The sequence below is a fragment of the Aquarana catesbeiana genome, linkage group LG09, assembly GCF_042186555.1.
Source record: "Aquarana catesbeiana isolate 2022-GZ linkage group LG09, ASM4218655v1, whole genome shotgun sequence".
Lineage (NCBI taxonomy): Eukaryota > Metazoa > Chordata > Amphibia > Anura > Ranidae > Aquarana > Aquarana catesbeiana.
In genome coordinates this window covers 320,924,041-320,942,444 of record NC_133332.1, presented here as the reverse complement: position 1 = coordinate 320,942,444, position 18,404 = coordinate 320,924,041, and the positions used below count along the sequence as shown (strand labels likewise).

Below are 18,404 nucleotides of genomic sequence, written 5' to 3'. Positions count from 1 at the left end.
TCACAGTATGCGGTGAAATCAGAGGTAGTCCAGGAAAGGAGACGGAACACCTGAAGGGGGGGGGGGCCGGAGGAAGGATATAATAAGAGAAGATGAGCCAGGCACAGTGCAGTTTCAGTAGAGTCACCAATTGTAGCCTCCATATTGGCTGGACTAGGGGCGAGGCTTAGAGATGCCATGGGCACTGACCTGTAGAGTGGGGGGCGAGGCCTAGAGATGCCGTGGGCACTGACCTATAGAGTGTGGAGGCGAGGCCTAGGGATGTCGTGGGCACTGACCTGTAGAGTGGGGGGCGAGGCCTAGAGATGCCGTGGGCACTGACCTATAGAGTGTGGAGGCGAGGCCTAGAGATGTCGTGGGCACTGACCTGTAGAGTAGGGGCGAGGCCTAGAGATGCCGTGGGCACTGACCTATAGAGTGTGGAGGCGAGGCCTAGAGATGTCGTGGGCACTGACCTGTAGAGTAGGGGCGAGGCCTAGAGATGCCGTGGGCACTGACCTGTAGAGTGTGGAGGCGAGGCCTAGAGATGCCGTGGGCACTGACCTGTAGAGTGGGGGGCGAGGCCTAGAGATGCCGTGGGCACTGGCCTGTAGAGTGGGGGCATGGCCTAGAGATGCCGTGGGCACTGACCTGTAGAGTGGGGGGCGAGGCCTAGAGATGCCGTGGGCACTGGCCTGTAGAGTGGGGGCGAGGCCTAGAGATGCCGTGGGCACTGGCCTGTAGAGTGGGGGCGTGGCCTAGAGATGCCGTGGGCACTGACCTGTAGAGTGGGGGGCGAGGCCTAGAGATGCCGTGGGCACTGGCCTGTAGAGTGGGGGCGAGGCCTAGAGATGCCGTGGGCACTGGCCTGTAGAGTGGGGGCGTGGCCTAGAGATGCCGTGGGCACTGACCTGTAGAGTGGGGGCATGGCCTAGAGATGCCGTGGGCACTGGCCTGTAGAGTGGGGGCGAGGCCTAGAGATGCCGTGGGCACTGGCCTGTAGAGTGGGGGCGAGGCCTAGAGATGCCGTGGGCACTGACCTGTAGAGTGGGGGGCGAGGCCTAGAGATGCCGTGGGCACTGGCCTGTAGAGTGGGGGCATGGCCTAGAGATGCCGTGGGCACTGACCTGTAGAGTGGGGGGCGAGGCCTAGAGATGCCGTGGGCACTGGCCTGTAGAGTGGGGGCGAGGCCTAGAGATGCCGTGGGCACTGGCCTGTAGAGTGGGGGCGTGGCCTAGAGATGCCGTGGGCACTGACCTGTAGAGTGGGGGGCGAGGCCTAGAGATGCCGTGGGCACTGGCCTGTAGAGTGGGGGCGAGGCCTAGAGATGCCGTGGGCACTGGCCTGTAGAGTGGGGGCGAGGCCTAGAGATGCCGTGGGCACTGGCCTGTAGAGTGGGGGCATGGCCTAGAGATGCCGTGGGCACTGACCTGTAGAGTGGGGGGCGAGGCCTAGAGATGCCGTGGGCACTGGCCTGTAGAGTGGGGGCGAGGCCTAGAGATGCCGTGGGCACTGACCTGTAGAGTGTGGAGGCGAGGCCTAGAGATGCAGTGGGCACTGACCCTTAGAGGGGACCGGCTTTGAGTGGATAGCCGCGGGCATCGCCGGCCTTTGTCTGACCGTTGTCTTTCGGACCCCTCAGGTACCAACCCGAGCTGATGATCCTCCTACGCAAGGACACCGAGATGGTCAAGCTGAACGATGCCGACAACGGGGCGGCAGAAATCGACCTCCAGATCACCCCGTACTCCACACAACCCGACACCTTCCTGGTGAAACATCTTCTGTTCCCGACCAGCAAGGAGCCCACCAAGACCTCCGGATACATCGTCTACGGATGTGTGACCGTCCTAAGTGAGTGTCTTTTGTCTCTAAGATGTACGAATGCCAAACTCCGGGCAAATATATAATATATATATATGGGAGTGGTTTGCATCTCTGTCCATCCAGTCCTGAGATTTTCATTCAGCAGTTCAGTAACATTTACAAGTCTTGTCCCTCCCCCAGCCTTTGATTGGACAGTGAAAGGAGAAGCGGCAGACTGATCAGCCCCATCTCTCTGCTCTTTCCTCCTATCAACATCCCACCTTGTTAGCAGCACAAGTGACTGGTGCCTTCTCCCAGTCCGAACTCTGCTGTGCTGGCGTTTGTAAGAGGTTGATACCAAGGTAGATTCCAGTACTGACGCTGCTTGCATTAAAAAATACATAAAATAATACATTTTAGTGTATATTGTTATTCATCTTCTATATCTGCCCAGAGTTTCGCTTCCATCGTTGCCTTTTTTTTTTTTTTTTTTTTTGCATTTCCCCTAATTGTTCCGTTTTTCTTGTACAGCGGTCCTGTTCGTTGCCCTGTGCGCTCTGCTGGCATTTAAAGTTGAAGATCTTCTCAACGGGTGCCCAGCCTGTATCGTGTCTTTAGTCGTCATGTCCGTGGTCGCCGCCGCCATTACCGGGATCATCTGGAGGCAGCCAGAATGCAAAACCAAACTGACCTTCAAGGTAGGTTCCATCTCCTCTGCACCCCCCCCCCCCCACCTGCCTGCCATGGATCTTCATATTTTAATCAACGTAGGCGACCAAACCCTGGCTGGTGCCGATATACAATGAAAGAACTGATACTAGTAACCTCCAGGGGCTGGGACAAGGGGTGGGCAGGAGGGGAGGCTGCCCTGGGCGCAATGGTTTATTACAGGGGTGGCGGCTCCCTGACCCTAACCCTAAAGGAAAGGGGGGGTGGATGACCTTGTCCCAGCACTGGAAGGGGTGCAATGGTTTATTGCATGGATGCACAGAGTTTTGTTTTGTTTTTTTACATCCACAGAGTTCACTCCTGAGGAAGTCTGTTCCACATTTACACAGCCAAAAAAAAAAACTTCCTCAGGAGCGAGCTCTGTGGATGTAAAAAAAAAAAAAGTCTGAATGTGATTTCTAAATGCACACAATATAATTGACTGTTAATATCATTAAGAAATACGATGTAGACAGATGATCTGAGACGTATCGGATTGGCAGGAAGGAGTTTTTTTCCCCCCACTAGGAACAAATTGATACATATATTTTATAAAGGTTATTTTGTCTTCCTCTGGGTCAACTTTGAGCTTAGGATTCTGTATACGAAGGTTTTATTTTATTTCTATCTTTGGGTTTAATTAAATGGACATGTATTATTTTTAATCTAACTATGAAAAGTAGACTATTATCTTTATGGGAATTGTATTTATTTATTTTTTTGGTGAAAGTGTTGCAAAGTCTTCATCAGGAGGTGGTTCTGGGCAACTCTGTAGATGTAAAAATGTAATCTCTATGGAAAATATTGTTTTTTTTTTCTTGTTTTTTTTTTTATCGTGAACAAAACGTTTTGTATCAGGTGTGTAGCTCTCTATATCTTATCTTTGTGGTGACCTCGATATGGGACGATAAACAGAAGTATAAATAGTTCAATGTCATTTCTCCACCAGGTGCCGGCCCTCCCCGTCCTCCCATTATTCAGCGTCTTCATAAACCTGTACTTCATGATGCAGCTGAAGTCTGAGACCTGGATCCGATTCGCAGTGTGGATGGTGCTAGGTGAGCATCGTGGACTTAGATAACAACAATATCTTCATATGTAAAGTTCTCTCTAAATTGAAAAAAAAAAAAATGATGTTACACGATATTTGCCATTTGTCAAATCAGGAAAAAATGCAGTAAGATTACATTTTTAGTGCACACAAAGACAATCCGATACCCAGTTTTTGGTAGAAAAGATGAGGTTGGGTCGACTAAATGGATACCAAATATGTCAACACTTGAAAATTGCATGCCCCCGAGAAATGACAGTACCTAAAACTTTTCATAGGGGGGCGCTTTAAGGTTACTAATTTAGGAGGTCATCGTGAATGGTGGCCCTAGAATTATTGCTCTCACTCTGATGTTCACGGTGAAACCTCACGTATGTGGTGCAATCACTGTTTACATATGCATGTGGGGGGGGGTACTTTTTTATTTATTTTTTTTTAAGTTTTTATTAAACAATATACATAATAATACATACATTGGGTATTCAATACATCAGATACATATAAACTACAAGGATATATCTGGGATACAAAACAGTCTCTAAACACAAACATTAGAGCAAAAGCTCCTGTAAAGAAAATGATGGGCGGTGGTGCTTTAAAATAGTTTTTTTACTATTTATTTTTTTTAATTTTTAATTTATATTATTTACACTTTTTTTTATTTTTTTTTAATTGTCTTTATTGCGACCACAAGGGGCTAGCAAGCCCCCTATTTGAAAGCTTTGGACAGGTTACAGGTCTTTATGAAGGACATCAAGAGTCTATTAGACCCCTGGTGTCTCCCATGCCCTCCAAAAGCAGCTGATCAAGCATTGATCATGCTTGTTTAGCTGCCTCCCTGGCTGTAACAGGTACTCTTTAGGAAGACATCAGGGGCCTATTAGACCCCTAACGTCTCCCCTGCCCTCCAAAGCAGCTAACCAAGCACAGATAGAGATATAAGAGGTCCGCGGCCCCATATACTGTATAGTAGACATGTGCACTGACAAAAAATGTGTTCGTTTTTATTCGTTTTTATGCTTTTTTCAGAAATTTGAAAAAATTCGGAAATCCGAAAATTCAGATTTTCGGAATTCGAAAGTTCGGAAATTAAAAAATTTGAAAATCTGAAAAAAAGAAAGAAAATCGAAATAATATAAAAATTCGAATTCGAATAATTATAAAATTTGGGAATAATAACTAATAATAACTATAAAATTATAGGTATTGGAATTTCCTTTCAAATTTGGCTGTTTGTGATCGTAACGAATACAAATTTATCTGAAGTTACGAATTATCCGAAATAACGAATGCCGCATCTAAACAAATGGAATGGAACAAATTAATAATAAATAATAAAAAGGTTTTATTATTATTATTATTATTATTATTATTATTATTAATAATAATAATAATTATTATTAGATCGTTACGTTCCATTCGCTTAGATGCGGCATTGGAATTTCCTTTCAAATTTGGCTGTTTGTGAACGTAACAAATACAAATTTATCTGAAGTTACGAATTATCTGAAATAACGAATTCTGCATCTAAACAAATGGAATTGAACAAATTAATAATAACAAAAAGGTATTATTATTATTATTGTTTATTATTATTATTAGATCGTTACGTTCGTTTAGATGCGGAATTCATTATTTCAAATAATTTGTAACTTCGGATAAATTCCTACTCGTTACGTTCACTAACAGCCAAAATGTGAAAGGAAATTCCAATACCTATAATTTAATATTTATTAGTTACTTCGGGTTTTCGAATTTTCAGATTTCTTCTTTCATTCTTTCTTTTCTTTTGAATTTTCAGATTTTCATTCTTCTTTTCGGATTTTCAAATTTCCAAATTTTAGAATTTCCGAATTTAGGAAATTCAAAATTATGAAATTCAAAATTTCATAAGTTCGAATTTCATAATTTCGAATTTCCGAAATTTTGAAATTTCGGAATTAACGAATTTGTCAAAGTTTGTTTAAAAAAAACTAATTCGGAACTAAACAAATTGCACGTGTCTTCTGTATAGTCACTCAGGCGGACTACGAGATACTAATATTTATAGGAAAAAGTTGATCCAGGGAACATCTGATCGCCTCGGGGATTAGGAAGGAATTTCCCCCCCCCCAATGGAACAAATTGGATCATGCTTTATTGTGATTCCTCTGGATCCCTGGATTTATTTTTCTATTTATTCCCCCCCCCCCTTTTATTGGTTGAGCTAGATGGACTTGTGTCTTTTTTCAACCAGACTATGTAACTGTGGGTATAGGATTGTATCATTTTATTTAGTTTTCTACCTTCTGTTGGTTGAACTAGATGGACTTGTGTCTTTTTTTCAACCAGACTAACTATGAAACATTTTATGATGATCTTTTCTTTTTCCTTTTTTTTATGTTTTAGGGTTCCTCATCTATTTTGCATACGGTATATGGAACAGCACCGAGGAACGCAACGATAAAAATAAGGACAGTCTTCTGAAAACAAAGGAAGCTCTTCCCGAATCGAAAGGCCAGGACCTCTCAGCGGCGGCCGTGTGTTGACCTCTTTGAGTTTGGAGACTGATGTCGTGTACAGTATATTTATTAGGGAGGAATCTGCCTTCATCCATTTTACAACATTATGGCCCCAATTGTTACATCCTCATTTCTGTGGTCTACAGGTGATATTCAGCGATGGCGACAGTCATCTGTTGTTCTTCCAATGCATGAGTCCTATTGTAGGGTGATATCATGAGACCTACAGATGGCTAGCTTTGCAGTCCAGGCTTCTCCTGCCTACAGCTAGCGGTCCTCAGATCTACTTGGTCGGCTTATAGTCTAAGGTGGATCTGGGCTGCACGCCTTGCAGTATTCGACCAATGTAAAAGGAGAGTGTTTGGAGTGATGGCGAAGGATGGCGCCGGGTGAGGCCCCAGTGAAAGAATGAAAAGTCACCAACACGCCATTAAGGATTCTCATGGATTTATTGGTGGAATGTCAGATAAGGTCGCCATCTTCCTCGTCACCATGAAGAAGGAACACTACAAGACCCTGAAATGTTGGCCTTATCTGGCAAATGTGACATTCCACCAATAAATCCATGGGACTCCTCACTGGAGTGATGGTGACCTTTCATTCTTCTCAGGCAGCTAGTGAAGTATTACATTGTCTCAACGCTCCAACATACGTTGGCAGTGTCATCTCAATCTTGTAGTGTAGTCCTCCGTGTTCCTCTCACGTTTTTTTTTTAATTTTATATCAGTTTCTTTTGTCTCATTTATGATGAGATACAAAATATAAACACAATCAGTGGCAGTGTTGTAACGCCGATGATACATTCCCGTTGCAACGTGCCAGAAGAGTTATTTATAACGTTTGAAATGAACTGAGAGCACAAGATTTCCCTGATAACCGGCTGATATTGTACTCGCCGACTTCACACAAGGAAGACATATTCTAGGCATTCCAGACTGAATGGATGAAGACTTTTAAAGTTTACAGATTTAGGAAATATTTATTGTATTTAACTTGTACTTGATATTCAGTGACTTCCCAAAGTGCTACTTGAACCTTAATGTTACCGAATAGTGGAGATGGATGGAAGTCTGAGAGATGCACATTTCATCCACCTTTCTCATTTTGTTTTCTCTTGTGTGAGTTTTCTAGAACATTGTTCATCCCATATTGGAGGATTGAACTTTATACCCAACCAGTACCGACTGTATGTATGATTTTCTGAAATCTGACAGCTGCTATCTCAAATGGAGCAGTTTATGAAGCTTGTAGGTTCCACATGTACTGTAAGGCCAAACGGTTGTGGACATCTGACCATCACACCTATATGAGCTTGTAGGACATCCTAGTCCAAAACCATGCCCATCCCCTTCACTATGGCCATTAATATAGAGTTGACTCCCTCCCACCCCACACCCTTTTCCATGGCCATTAATATAGAATTATGGCTATAAACTCTTCTGGGAAGTCTTTCCGCAAGATTTTGGAGAGTGTCTGTGGAATTTTGTGCCCATTTGTGAGGTCAGGCTCTGATGTTAGACGTGTTAGGCCTCATTTTGGGCACCAAAAAAACACCTGGCTCACCATCGCCATTCCAATTCATCCCAAAGCTGATCAGTAGGGTCAAAGTCAGGGCTCTGATGTGGAGGAACTCGAGTGTTCTGCACAAACTGGTTGAACCATGCAAATGCCCCCCCCCCTCCCCCTTTGTGTTCATACCATCCTGCATTCTTCTAAGAAGACTTTCCACAAGATTTTGGAGGGTGTCTGAGAAATTGATCCCATTTGTGAGGTCATTCACTGATATTGGATGAGAAGGCCTGACTCACTTTTGGCATTCCAATTAATCTCAAAGGTATTCAGTAGGGTTGAGGTCAGGGCTCTGTGCAAAACCCCAGCCGTTATTATAGAGTTGCCCCTCTTTGTGATGGGAACATCCTCCACTCTTCTGGGAAGACTTTCCACAAGCGTGTCTATGGGAATTTGTGGCCATTTGTGAGGCCAGGTACTGATGTTTGATGAGAAGACCTGGCTTACCATCGGTGTTCCAATTCATCCCAAAGGTGTTCAGTAGGGATGAGGTCAGGGCTCTGTGTAGGACACTGGAGTTCCTCCACGACAAACTGGTCACATCATGTCTTTATGGAGCTGGCCAACCCATGTCTTTATGGAGCTGGTCAACCCATGTCTTTATGGAGCTGGCCAAGCCATGTCTTTATGGAGCTGGCCAAGCCATGTCTTTATGGAGCTGGCCAAGCCATGTCTTTATGGAGCTGGCCAAGCCATGTCTTTATGGAGCTGGCCAAGCCATGTCTTTATGGAGCTGGCCAAGCCATGTCTTTATGGAGCTGGCCAACCCATGTCTTTATGGAGCTGGCCAACCCATGTCTTTATGGAGCTGGCCAACCCATGTCTTTATCGAGCTGGTCAACCCATGTCTTTATCGAGCTGGTCAACCCATGTCTTTATCGAGCTGGTCAACCCATGTCTTTATCGAGCTGGCCAACCCATGTCTTTATCGAGCTGGCCAACACCAATCAACCCATGTCTTTTTGGAGTTGGCTTTGTACACAGGGGAGGCACAGTCATGCTGGAACAAAAAAGGGTCTTCACCAAACTGTTACCATAGTCTCTTTGTATGATGGAGGCGTCCCAGAACCCTTCACTGAAGACACCTGAACTCCATCATTTGGAAAGGGGGGGTCCATATACTATATATGGAGGAGGGGTTGTAGGTGTGATGGTGAGGTGTATACAAACATCGGTCCTATAGTGTACCTGCCATGCAGTAGCTTTACACCAATTACTCTATGAAAGGGCAAAGAGTGTAAGAAAAATACATTTTCTTGATCTGTTCAGTAGAGCTTCATAGGACTTTCCTCTGCTCCAATTGATATATTAATTCAAGCACTTATTTCCATAATGTTTGAATACTGAAACACATTAATACTTGATCAGTGAGTGTTATTTATTGTGTTCAACTGCCGCCATGTGTGTGTGTAAGAGGTGGGAGCATGTACAGAATAAAATGATGTATATATTTTTTTGTGGTGAGGACGAACCTCAACCGCAGAAGGTCATTCATATTTTAAAGCGTCTGTCCAGCCAGAACTTTTTTTACAAAATTTTGGATAGAATGGGGAAAGTTTAGAAGAACCCCAATCAGTTTTTAGAACCGATATCTGGTTTATATCCCAACAGGAAACAGATTCCCAATTTTATCCAAAATAAAATCAAATATTTTGGCTGGAGATACATTGTAACTAGTTCAGTTTTATATCTTTGTGCTGCTGATTTTAGGTTACGTCTTTTTTTTTTTTTTTTTCCCCTCCTATGTTGTGTTTTTGATTTAGAATAGTGGTCTCCAAACTGCGGCCCTTTGCTTGCTTTTATCTGTCTATTTCATCCACACAGTGGACCAATGAGGCAGAATTTTCTCCCCCCCATGGACCCCAATAAGAGGAACAATTCCTCCCAATGACACCAATAATGGGTCAAAATTCCTCCCAGTGACAACAATAGGGCACAATTCCTCCCAATGACACCAACGACAGGGCACAATTCCTCCCAATCACACCAACGACAGGGCTCAATTCTTCCCAATGACATCAATGCTAGGGCACAATTCCTTCCAATGACACCAACGACAGGGTTCAATTCTTCCCAATGACACCAACGGCAGGGCTCAATTCTTCCCAATGACATCAATGCTAGGGCTCAATTCTTCCCAGTGATAGGGTACAATTTTTTCCCAATGACACCAATGATAGAGCTCAATTTTTCCCAATGACACCAATGATAGGGGACAGTTTTTCCCACTGACAGCAAGACCTTTTCTACTCCCAATGGCCAAAGTCCAGCCCCCCTAAAGCCCCAAAGGACAGAAAGTTTGGAGACCCCCTGATCTTGAAGACTTGTCTCTATTTCCTTCATTAAGGACCATTGACCATGTTTCAGATGTGTTACCCCACGTTGTGCCATATTTTTTATGTGCGTCATTTTAAGGCTGCTCATTGAAAACCATGGGCTGCCAAAATGTCACAAAATTTGTAACGCAGCACCCCATGGTGCATTGTTGCTTCAGTGCGTTGAAATGCTATTCAAAAAGAATGACAACACATAAGAAGTAAGGGGGGGGGGGTGCAAAATATGGTGCATCTGTGCCTAGAAACCAATCAGCTTCCAGGTTTTATTGTCAAAGCTTCATTGAAGAAGCTAAAACTGGAAGCTGATTGGCTGTCATGACCAGCTGCACCAGATTCTGAGTGCTCCAGTTTTAGCAACCCCTCCCCCCCCCTGTAATGTTTGCTGTGCATTGTTGTTAACGCACATAGGGCACAAAGATATAAATGGGCCCCTAGTGTGGCAGGTCAATAACAGGACATATTTTATACCCGTTAACTGTATTTATTGAGTTGCATACATTCAGTGCCATTTACATTTGCTGTTTTATTGCACTGTAACCCGTATTATGAATTGTAGGGATCAGAAAAGGCAACATTGTATTTTCCAGAGAGATCATCAGAAATGCACTTTGTTGCTCTATTTTTGTTTTTGTAATGTAACTCTTATATATTGTATTGTATATTTTTTAAATGGCCTTCCTGTTTGTTGTATAGAAAGTGATGTGTTTTTTTTTGTTTTTCTATGGAGATGTAGAATTCTAATGTTATGTACTCTATAATATCAGACATAATTATAACTGTATTTTTTTACAAATAAATATTGTGTTTTTTTTCTATTCTTGGATTTTCTGGATTTTCATTGGTTTAAAACTCACATGCCCTAGATCAGTGTTTCTCAACCTCGGTCCTCAAGTACCCCCAACAGGCCAAGTTTGCAGGTTTTCCCTCCTATTGCACAGGTGCTTTAACCACTTAAAGGCCGGGACTATTTTTCAAACTTGTTTATAAGTTAAAATCAGTTTTTTTTTTTTGCTAGAAAATTACTTAGAACCCCCAAAACATTATATAATATATATAATTTTTTTTTTTTCAGACACCCTAGATCAGGGGTAGGCAACCTCGGCCCCTCCAGCTGTGGTGAAACTTCAAATCCCATCATGCCTCTCTGCCTCTGGGAGCCATGCCTGCTATTCTCAGGGTCCTGCAATGTCTCATGGGACTTGTAGTTTTCAAAACAGCTGGAGGGCCCGAGGTTGCCTACCCCCCTGCCCTAGAGAATAAAACGGCGGTCGTTGCAATACTTTTTGTCACACCGCGTTTGCGCAGCGGTCTTACAAGCGCAATTTTTTTGGGGGGGGAAAAAAATACACTTGTTTTGAATTTAAAAAAAAATAAGACAACGGTAAAGTTAGCCCAATTTTTTTCTATATTGTGTGTGGCAGTGTGTGTGGCAGACGCTTATTCTAAAATTATAATTGGTATTGCAAAATTACGAGTCTCCCCCCGGCTCGGTCTTTTAAACGGGGGTGGTGGCAGTTAAAGGGTTAATTGTGTAATTAGCCCAGTGACAATCACTCTAATGCCGCGTACACACGGTCGGACTTTACGGCGGACTTTGCCCGGCGGATTTTTCGACGTACTTTCCGACGGACTTTGTGAATGAACGGACTTGCCTACACACAATCCACCAAAGTCCGTCGAATTCGTACGTGATGACGTACACTGGACTAAAACAAGGAAGTTCATAGCCAGTAGCCAATAGCTGCCCTAGCGTGCCTTTTTGTCCGTCGAACTAGCATACAGACGAGCGGACTTTTCGACCGGACTCGATTTCAACGGATAAATTTTAAACAAGTTTAAAATCTAAGTCCGTCCAACTTTTGAGAAAACAAAGTCCGCTGGAGCCCACACACATCGAATTGTCCGACGAAATCCAGTCCGCCGGGCAAAGTCCGCCGTAAAGTCCGCTCGTGTGTACGCGGCATCAGGCTGCTCGCACCTAGATTGTGGAAATCTTTGTGCTGGGCGCAGCTGAGAGTGGCATTGTTACATAAGTGACAGCGTGGTGTGAGGTTGGCCGGTCCTTTGTCGCGAGTTAGCGAGGAGGGCAGGGATCTGACACCTGCGTTCGTCACATATCTGTCACAATTGCACTAATACGGCTACAACAAATCAAGTTTCTATATTGTGAAAGATAATGTTACGCCGAGTAAATTGATACACCCAACATGTCACGCTTCAAAATTGCGCCCGCTCCTGGAATGGCGCCAAAACTTTGACCCTTAAAAGTCTCCGTAGGCGACGTTTAAAAATGTCTACAGGTTGCGTGTTTTGAGTTACAGAGGAGGTCTAGGGCTAGAATTATTGCTCTCGCCCTATTGATCGCGGCGATACCTCACATGTGTGGTTTGAACACAGTTTTCATATGCCGGCGCGACTTACGTATGCGTTCCCTTCTGCGTGCGCGCTCGGCAGGACGGGGCGCTTTTACTTTTTTTTAATTAATTTATTTTTATTTTTTTTAACAGTGCCTCTTAAAAAAATAAATAAATCTGGGTCACTTTTATTCCTATTACAAGGAATGTAAACATCCTTGTAATAGAAAAAAAAAGCATGACAGGTCCTCCTTATATATGAGATCTGGGGGTCAAAAATACTTCAGATCTCACATTTACACTTAAAAGCGATAACATAAATAAATAAATGTGTTTTTTTTTTTTTTCAATAAAAAAAAATTCCCCTTAAACACCATTGGGCAGAAGTGATGTTTCACGTCACTTCTGTCATCCAATGGTATGGAGCCTGAGTGGGGGGGGGCATCTTTCCCTCACTCCATGCCTCAGAGGGGAAAGGACCCAACCATCTCCGCCGCTACCAATGGCTCCGGTAAGCGGCTGAGACCACTGGGGAGCCGCGGGGGGGCACCTCTCCCGCTGCCGATAAAAGTGATCTTGCGGCGAATCCGCAGCAGAGACCATTTTTTATCTGAAAGCGGACCGCCCGCCGTTTAAAAAGATTATGGCAGCTATCTGCTACCGTAACAACGGTACTCAACGTCAAACAGCCGACGTAGAACGACGGCGGGCGGTCCGTAACTAGCTAAATCGGAGTCAATGGCTTGGTATTTTTGGACAGCTATTTTACGGAAGTAAAATTCTCAAAACATGGCCTGTTGGGGGTACAAGAAGACAGGGGTTGGGGGTACTAGAAGACAGGGGTTGGGGGTACTAGAAGACAGGGGTTGGGGTACTAGAAGACAGGGGTTGGGGGTACTTAAAGACAGGGGTTGGGGGTACTAGAAGACAGGGGTTGGGGGTACTTAAAGACAGGGGTTGGGGGTACTTGAAGACAGGGGTTGGGGGTACTTGAAGACAGGGGTTGGGGGTACTAGAAGACAGGGGTTGGGGGTACTTGAAGACAGGGGTTGGGGGTACTTGAAGACAGGGGTTGGGGGTACTAGAAGACAGGGGTTGGGGGTACTAGAAGACAGGGGTTGGGGGTACTAGAAGACAGGGGTTGGGGGTACTTAAAGACAGGGGTTGGGGGTACTTGAAGACAGGGGTTGGGGGTACTTGAAGACAGGGGTTGGGGGTACTAGAAGACAGGGGTTGGGGGTACTTGAAGACAGGGGTTGGGGGTACTTGAAGACAGGGGTTGGGGGTACTAGAAGACAGGGGTTGGGGGTACTAGAAGACAGGGGTTGGGGGTACTAGAAGACAGGGGTGGGGGTACTAGAAGACAGGGGTTGAGAACCACTGCCCTAGATCCAATCACCAGCATTAAGTTAAAGCCCAAGTCTGGGAAATGTTAAAATTTTAGAACTTGGCCCAGCCCCACTGCACAGGTTAATTTCTCGGTTAGGTCTTTGAGGATATTAAAAAAGATCGACTTACCTGATCCTCGGCTCCTCCACGCTGCTAGACCTGTTCCCACAGCATCTCTCTCCATCAGGGCCGAGACAAGGGGTGGGCAGAAAGGGGCGGCCGCCCTGGGCGCAGTTGTATACTGCAGGGGGGGGGGGGGGGGTTGCTGTTCTGACCATATGCCTGATAGGAGTAGTGACGGCAGCATCACTACTCCTGTCAGCGCCAAGCCCACCATGCACAGCCTCAGTTCTTGCAATGACTTCATTTTGACTGCTGGGGGTAGGATCATCCCCAAGCTCGCATATATAATGGGGTGGGAGGGGGGAGCAGTTTGGGATCTTTGCCCTGGGCGCTGGATGACCTTGTCCCGGGCACTGCTCTCCATGCTCCAGCAGTCTAAGGTCCTGACATCATCACAACCAAAGCAAGTTCCATAGCTCTGCATTGAACACCGAGGGACAGTCCACCACCTGAGCATGGGGGGAGCGCTATTGCCAGAGGAGGGATCAGGTCAGTTGCTTCTCCTCTCCCTTAGACTTAAATGATAGCCCTTTAAAACCTTAATAAAAAACAAACTATATATATATATCCACTTTTGCTGCAACACTCACCTTTAATCCAGAGCTGTCCCTGCGGTACTTATTTTCTGGATGTCCTCAGGCTCTCAGGATGAATAAGAGCCAGCAGCATTCAACTCACTTCCTCTGAGCCCAGGCTGTCACAGGCCCGTCCTAGCCTCTGACTGGACAGTGCTCCTTATCAGCAAATTAACTGATTGGCTCCTTTGTACTGCTTCTCCCTCCCTCAATCTGAGCTCTGCTGTACAGGGACTGCAAAGAGACTGATACCGAGCCAAAGCTCATTTCAGAAGGGCAGATAACTTCATGGAGGGTTACACACAGATTTTCCTCCCTCTCTGTTCTCAGTCCAACTTCACACCAAAACAGCAACCCCCCCCCCCCCCCTCCAAAAAAATTAGATAAAAGCATTTTTTATATTTACAGCTCCGGGTTTCGCCTTGCTTGGAATTGGCAGACATTATCGGATTGGGTAGAGTTCTGTGCTGCATGGAGCAAAGGGGCTAACCCATAGCCACCAATCAGAGCTTGCCTTTCAGAAGTCAGACTGTTAGAAGATGGATTCTGATTGGTTGGTGAGGGCACTGCGCTCCGCCTTCTCTGCTCCTATGTCTCACCCTGCTTGAGTGTAGGTAACCCTCAGACATTAATCATCAGGAACCGGCGGAGTCCTTCTCACACTTGTAGGACACCTTGAGGCTCTTCCATGGTAGTGAACGAGCTGAGGAATGTAAAGTTATTCAGCAACCCAACCCTTGTGTGAAGCGTTAAATATTCTGAAAGTATGTGCGGCCCGTAAATTACTCAGGATGGGGGCCTGGGGGTCAAACCCATTGTACACCAATTGTGGCTTTAAAAAAAGGTGTAAACCCTGAATGGATGACATTGAAGGTGAACTCCAGTCTGGTCACACATTTTGTGGTTTAGTTGACCTGACCAGAGTTGGGTTTTAGGTATGATGAAGCACCTTTGTATCGTGAAAAGTTGTCGCAGTATTTGGCAATGGCAGCCATGGGAGATGGAATGCTGCTAAGGGAGTGTTAGGTGGAGGGGGCAGAGCCCATCACTTTAATTTGAATGGATGAGGTGACAGGGTCTCCTAAACAATTATATCCAGGCATTATCTCCGTATTATCTGCCACCATCATATGGATAACTTACAAATGGTATACCATTGCCTGGGGGTGAGCAGAACCGAGAGATCACATTTCTCCAAAATGTCTTGGACAACCAGATTTGGTAAAATTGTGGCAATGTGGGAAAGGTGAAGTTAAGGTTTTCGTGTTTTTTTTAAATTTTTTATATTTTTTTGGGGGAGTTTCATTTGGCTTTAATTGGCTCCTGAGAGTTACAGAAGCTCCTTTCACCTGCACAAGGCCAAAAAAGTCCCTCATTAGCCTGTCAACAAGAGAAAAGTGAAGAAGAGAAAGGGGGGAAAAATGGTGGGTCCAAGATTTGCCTGCCATTCAAAGAGTTAACAAGAAGTTATTTAGAACAGTCAGCCACAACATGCAAGTACGTTGTCCAAGGCAGCCAAACTCTTTAGTGGTTGTCCATCAAGGTGGCCATTACTTTCTCATTATGCCATTGATCTGTTTTTTTTTATTTTCGTGTTCTAGAGCAGGGGTCTCTAAACTATGGCCCTCCAGTTGTTCAGGAACTATAATTCCCATCATGCCTAGTCATGTCTGTGAATGTCAGAGTTTTACAATGCCTCATGGGAGGTGTAATTCCGCAACAGCTGGAGGGCCGTAGTTTGAAGATGCCTGCTTTAAGTCATGGGCAACCTTCAGATCAAGCTTTAAGCCGTGCTCATGGTTTTAAGTCTTGGTCAAGCTTGTGTTCAAGCTTCAGGTCGTGGTCATTCCCATCATGCCTAGTCATGTCTGTGAATGTCAGAGATTTACAATGCCTCATGGGACGTGTAGTTCTGCAACAGCTGGAAGGCCGTAGTTTGGAGATCCCTGTTCTAAAGGGATGGGGCTTTCCAGGTTCTATTGATGGTCAACCTGTTGTTGCCATAAAATTATAGGTGGTGAGGGTTCACCGTTAGCTTGTTAACAAGAGCAAAATGAAGAAGAGAAAAAGGAGATGGTGGGTCAGAGAGCCGTCTGCCGTTCAAATAGTTAACCAGAAGTTAAATTGAGAACGATCAGCCGCGACATGCAAGTATGTTGTCCAAGGCTGACAAACTCTCCATAATGAAGTGACAGGGTCTCCTAAACCATTATACACACTCCATGTATTGTCTCTATATTATCTGCCACCATTATATGGTCCACTTGCAAATGTTATACCACCTTGGAGGGTGAGCAGAACTGGCAGATCACAAAACTTTCTTGGACAACCAGATTTGGTAAAATTGTAGCAATTTGGGAAAGGTGTTTTGTTTTTTTGTTTGTTTTTTTAGCGATGAAATGGTCTTTAAATGGCTTCTGAGGGTTACAGAAGCTCCTTTCACCTGTCCAAGGCCAAAAAATGTCCCTCAGTCTGTTAAAGAGAAAATGAAAAAGAGAAAGGAAAGAAATATGAGAGGGGGTCCGGGGTACAAGAGTCGTCTGCTGCCAAATAGTTAACAAGGAGTTACTGGGAGAGGTCAGCCGCGACATGCAAGTACGTTGTCCAAGGCAGCCAAACTCTCCATCATTTTTAGTGGTTGTCCGTTAAGGTGGCCATTACTTTCTCATTTGTCAATATGCCACTGATGTATTTTTTTTAATTTTGGTGTTATACAGGGATGGGGCTTTCCAGGTTCTATTGATGGTCAACCTGTTGGCCATAAAATTATAGGTGATGAGGGTTCACCGCTAGCCTGTTAACAAGAGCAAAGTGAAAAAGAGAAGGAGGAAAAGGAGATGGTGAGTCCAAGAGTCGTCTGCCATTCATATAGTTAACAAGAAGTTATTGATAACGGTCAGCCGCGACATGCAAGTACATTGTCCAAGGCTGACAAACTCTCTATAAAAAGGAGGGGACAGGGTCTCCTAAACAATTATACACAATATGTATCCACACTCCATGCATTGTCTCCATATTACCTGCCACCATTATATGGGTAACTTGCAATTGCTTCTCAGCCTTTTGGCTAAGATCAAGTGTAGTATCTGTTCTTATCAGTTTCCAGGAGGTGGCGCTTGCTTCCGTCCCTGATCTATGGTGAGATAGAGATGGGATGGCGGTTGCTATGCAAAACCTGCTGGAGTAAAGGTGACCTGGAGCGGTTTGTAGCCGAAAGGGAAGCCTTCTGATGGGGATGGAGAACCACAGGGTCTGATCTGGAGGGTCGGGACCCTGGCCTTCTGGCCTGGATTGGGGCGGCTCTAGCTCCGGACAGTTATTTGAGAGAGAACGCTGGCTCCCCTTACTCCCACTGGGGAAGCGGCCAGTATTTCCCGAATGTAATTAGGTAGGAGGGACGGAACGACGGTGAGGCCTGATGGTAAAGGGCTCTCACCAAGCTTCCATAACTCCATGCCTTCCTGCCTGGGGTGGGGGCTGCTGTGGTCCGGGCCGGTGGCCAGGGTTAGTCTTGAAAGCCTATGGAGTATGTGCACCTGGAGTGGCAGTCCAGGGGTGCCAAAAAATCACTGTGAGTGGCAGTCACTGCACCATAGAACACGCTTTTTTAGCACCTGCCTCTTGAGAGCGGTCAGTCGTGACATGCAAGTGCATTGTCCAAGGCTGCCAAACTCTCCATCATTTTTAGTGGTTGTCTGTTAAGGTGGCCATTACTTTCTCATTGATCATTATGCCATTGATCTTTTTTTTTTAGTTAGTCGTTACACAGGGATGGGTTTTCCAGGTTCTATTGATGGTCAATCTGTTGGGCCATAAAATTATAGGTGGTGAGGGTTTGCCATTAGCCTGTTAACAAGAGGAAGGGGGGAAAAAAAAAAGAAGATTGTGGGTCCAAGAGTCGTCTGCCGTCCAAATAGTTAACAAGGCTGAGAGTGGCTAGCCGCGACACGCAAGTACATCGTCCAAGGCTGGCAAACTCTCCACAATAGGGTGATAGGGTCTCCTAAACAATT

General features: G+C 45.1%; 1 protein-coding gene and 1 pseudogene across 1 annotated transcript in view; both read left to right on the top strand.

Moving 5' to 3' along the window:
* SLC7A3 (solute carrier family 7 member 3) overlaps positions 1-10,765 on the top strand; it is a 30,523-nt gene extending 19,758 nt beyond the window's left edge. The window contains exons 8-11 of the mRNA XM_073600791.1: positions 1,622-1,833; positions 2,317-2,483; positions 3,443-3,551; positions 5,933-10,765. Of these exons, the coding sequence (XP_073456892.1) occupies positions 1,622-1,833; positions 2,317-2,483; positions 3,443-3,551; positions 5,933-6,072 (628 nt within the window). The 3' untranslated portion in view covers positions 6,073-10,765. The remainder of the gene's footprint in view (positions 1-1,621; positions 1,834-2,316; positions 2,484-3,442; positions 3,552-5,932) is intronic.
* A 6,673-nt stretch (positions 10,766-17,438) lies between these two features.
* On the top strand, positions 17,439-17,571 carry LOC141109057 (U2 spliceosomal RNA; annotated as a pseudogene).
* The last annotated feature ends 833 nt before the right edge of the window (positions 17,572-18,404 follow it).